The sequence below is a fragment of the Pteropus vampyrus genome, unplaced genomic scaffold, assembly GCF_000151845.1.
Source record: "Pteropus vampyrus isolate Shadow unplaced genomic scaffold, Pvam_2.0 Scaffold415, whole genome shotgun sequence".
NCBI lineage: Eukaryota > Metazoa > Chordata > Mammalia > Chiroptera > Pteropodidae > Pteropus > Pteropus vampyrus.
The window spans coordinates 104,605-108,252 of NW_011889196.1; the positions used below are offsets into that span (position 1 = coordinate 104,605).

The 3,648-nt window shown below is 37.5% G+C and overlaps 1 protein-coding gene across 1 annotated transcript in view; it reads left to right on the forward strand.

The window, feature by feature from the left end:
- The window catches only part of ZMYND11 (zinc finger MYND-type containing 11), a 71,851-nt gene that overhangs the window by 34,866 nt on the left and 33,337 nt on the right, over nucleotides 1–3,648 (forward strand). Inside the window, exon 4 of the mRNA XM_011380919.2 lies at nucleotides 2,653–2,814. Coding sequence (XP_011379221.1) covers nucleotides 2,653–2,814 — 162 coding nt within the window. The remainder of the gene's footprint in view (nucleotides 1–2,652; nucleotides 2,815–3,648) is intronic.

The following is a 3,648-nucleotide window of genomic DNA, read 5'->3' on the forward strand; positions in this document are numbered from 1 at the left end:
TTTTTTTTTTTTTTTTTTTTTTGTATTACATCTCTATCTTTCTTTAGGCTCGCTTAGTTAACTATTGTTAGAATTGTTCGTTAAAATTATACTGTCTTTACATTGCTTCTAGTTCTGGATTTTGTGCTAGTAGGTGTGCTTTTAAAAATTCTTCTTGAAGTGTGGAAGTGGCATTTCATATATCATGCTGTTGGTCAGGCTGTGTCAGAGCAGCTGCTGACATCTGGTGAAAGCCAGGGGAGAATGCAGCCTCGCTTTCGGGCGTGCGTAACCCAGGATTAGTCAGAGCACCACATAAGAGAAAAGTTGTAGGCAGCTGCCTATCGTCAGCATGCCTGTATCATTTATACCTCAGAGCATTGTGTCCTGGGTTCAGAATCTCATAACTTCTGAACTTGACGTTTGCATATGTTTTATATTCTAAACAGCTGTTGCTGTGATTAAGAGAATGTACGGCACGTGCATTCCACCCTGTACTTTCTCTTAGATAACAGTTACTTACGTGCCTTTACGTACCCATGCAGCCAGGTGTTCATTTTTACTTCATTTGAATTATACTTTCATTCTATAATCGTTATGGAAAACTAGGTCTACTTTTAAACACCCCATCAAAGAAAGATCCATTTTCATCTTTGCTTCATGGGCGGGTGGGAGAGGGGCGGGGTTAGGAAAATGGAGCTGGTGACGTGGAGAGGCTGGACTGCACCAGAATTATATTCTCTTGATTCCTTTTCTTAGTGACGACCATTTTAAGAATCACAGGAACACGAATTAATGTTTAAAAAAAAAAAAAAAGTTAAAATGATGAAGGATGGGAGTTTCTTTTGTTCATAATGAGTCAAATATAAGCCACCAGAATTCTTTAAGATGTTTCTGAACAGCTATGAAGAAAAATATTTAGAAATACTTTGTTTTAAACTTGGAAAGAGTTCTGTTAAAAATAGAAAAAGTACTTTCACTGAAACCTAACATCAATTTTTGTTGCCAAGATTAAAAAAGCTAAAATGCAGCTTGCATGTGAGCTTCGTGAAATGGGCACTCAGTGACTGTGGTTTCGGTGCAGCTAGGCACCACACACACCTGTTGTGTCTCTATGGTGCCATTATGCCACACACTCCGTGAGGTAGATGTTTTTCCAAACGTGCACAGATTAGGGTTTCGTGTTTATTCAGCATCTTAGGATTTTTTAAAGGCAGTCTGACTGAAATTACTCCACCAACATAAGTTTACAGAGTATATCTGCAGCAAATAACTAGAAATGGTTATTATTATTATTATCATTATTATCATTATTATTATTTTGCATTATTACTTTGGTCAATAAAGACCACCAATTTCTTAACAAAAAGCAAACCAAAATGTTAACATTTTTGCTGAATTTACTAATGTGCTCTAGTCCTGACTTTGTATGTGGGATGGAAGATGTGAATTCTGGGACATAGGTGGCTGCCTCCCTTTTGAGGAAGCGGGCAGTAGCCCTGTCCTGTGGTCCAGCAGCAGAGTTAATGCTTTTCAGCCTGGCCACCTGCAGTGTCACTGCTTGCTAAGCAAACGCTGTGTCAGACTCATTTATTGGGGGAGTTATCGACTTGAGAGAAAATGAGAAGGCTGCCTTTCTTCACAAACAGTGTAGACAGGGACTAACAGAAAAGAAAAATGATGGCAGAGCCCAGGTTTAGAATTCTGGGTGTCCCATTGGGAGTGACCTTGATGATGCTAAAATGTGAGTTAGACCCTTCCTTGTTCATGCAGTCAGCACATCTACAGTAGAAAGCTGGAGACGAATCAATCACTCTGAACACGGGCATTTTTTGACAGAAGCTAAGAGTGATATTAATGAAGCATGAATTCTAAATTAAGAGAACTTATAACATCTTCCTTTGTATGTTTAAATGGTATTGGCTGTATAAAAAAGAGCGTAACAGAAGGAAAATGTCGAAGGAAACCTGTACACCTGCAGTTATGTCCTTTTATTTCTAGGAATAGCCCCAGTAAGAAAATGAGCCTACTTCCTTTTTTGATTTTATGGCAGTTGTCCTTTGGAGAATGTGATAAACCTTTAGTTTCACATTTTCAATTTATTTTTCCAAATTCAACAGACCCTGAAAATTTGACAGCCTATCACAAACAACATGGACATTCTGATTAATGGTTATTTTCAATAAAGCATCCAATACCATGGATGAGAAGATAAGAATAGTGAGCATCACCATTTCTTACTATTTTTCTCTGTTCCCACAGTGTGCTAACTAAGTACTTACTATATTTTTTTTAAAAAAGCAGAACAAAACAGAGGTTTGTTTATTTGAAATACTAAGCTATAGATGTTTGTGATATTCAGTTCACTGAAGAAATTATTTCATAGATTATATTAAAAAATGAAAGATACTGTTAGAACTGGGATTGGCTTTGGACTTATTTTGGACTGGTTTTGCAATCAGATCACCTTAAGATATTTTGAACATTAATACTGTTTAGGAAAGAATTTAAAGAAGCAAATTTCTAGATATTTTTTCCCTTTTGTTTTAACACAGTAAATGTCTAAGATTGTTTATAATGCCTAACTTCTGATGGACTTTAGTTTCAATTTTGTTCTTAGTCATTGCGGATATTGACAAAATGTCATACGAAACTATTTTGTATTTTTTGTAGGACTGGGAAACAGAAAATCATGACTGGTATTGTTTTGAATGCCATTTGCCTGGAGAGGTGTTGATATGTGACCTGTGTTTTCGTGTGTATCATTCCAAGTGTTTGTCTGATGAGTACAGGCTTAGAGACAGCAGTAGTCACTGGCAGTGCCCAGTTTGCAGGGTGAGTACCTATATGAGCTTTAATGTGCTGGTCAGAGGGTTGGAATTCATCAACACTAGCCGCACAAAGATATCCCAGGTGGTCGTGCCAGGTTGATGGATAAAGCCCTGGAGGGTGGGGGTTATCTACGGAAATGACGGTCGATGAACGTAGAGCACTCATAAATGAATGTCACAGACACACAACGTATTCAGGGGGTTGTTTTTTAGAAAGTTATAATCATGTAAAAATACTTTGCACTTGCCTTGCCTCTGGATTGCGTGACTCCTTTGAGGGAGCCTTGGGAATAAAGAAGCACTCCCACACCACAGTCCGTTCAGCGTGTCCTCTCTGCACCAGAGATGCAGCAGAAGGCACATTGTGGAGACGTTCTGTATCTACTTCCTATTTATATCCATGTAATGTTGCCTTTTTTTTTTTTTTTTTTTTGTCATATCGTGGGTTAGTTCATTTTTTCTCCTGTTTTATTTGGAGGGTGGAGGGATGGGACAGTTGTATATAAAGAATTTTAATTTAAAGCAAAACGAAATAGGCTGGTAGGTAAAGTAGGTACTTTGCACAGTTATTTTCATTCATAGTATTTCCCCATTGAAAAGTATACACGACTGTGCTTATTGGTTGCAGAATGTGGCGTGTGTGTATACGAGTGATGTGTGACACCGAAATACTACATTACATATGGCGTTGATGGTGATTAGCAAGGAATTATTTGCTTCAATCTCCTATTATTTTGTACTTAAAATTATTAAGATACTTATTTGGAACCATGCAAATTGCCCAGATTACTCATGAGTCCAGTTTGTGAATGTTCTTTGTAATACTAGAATAACTGAA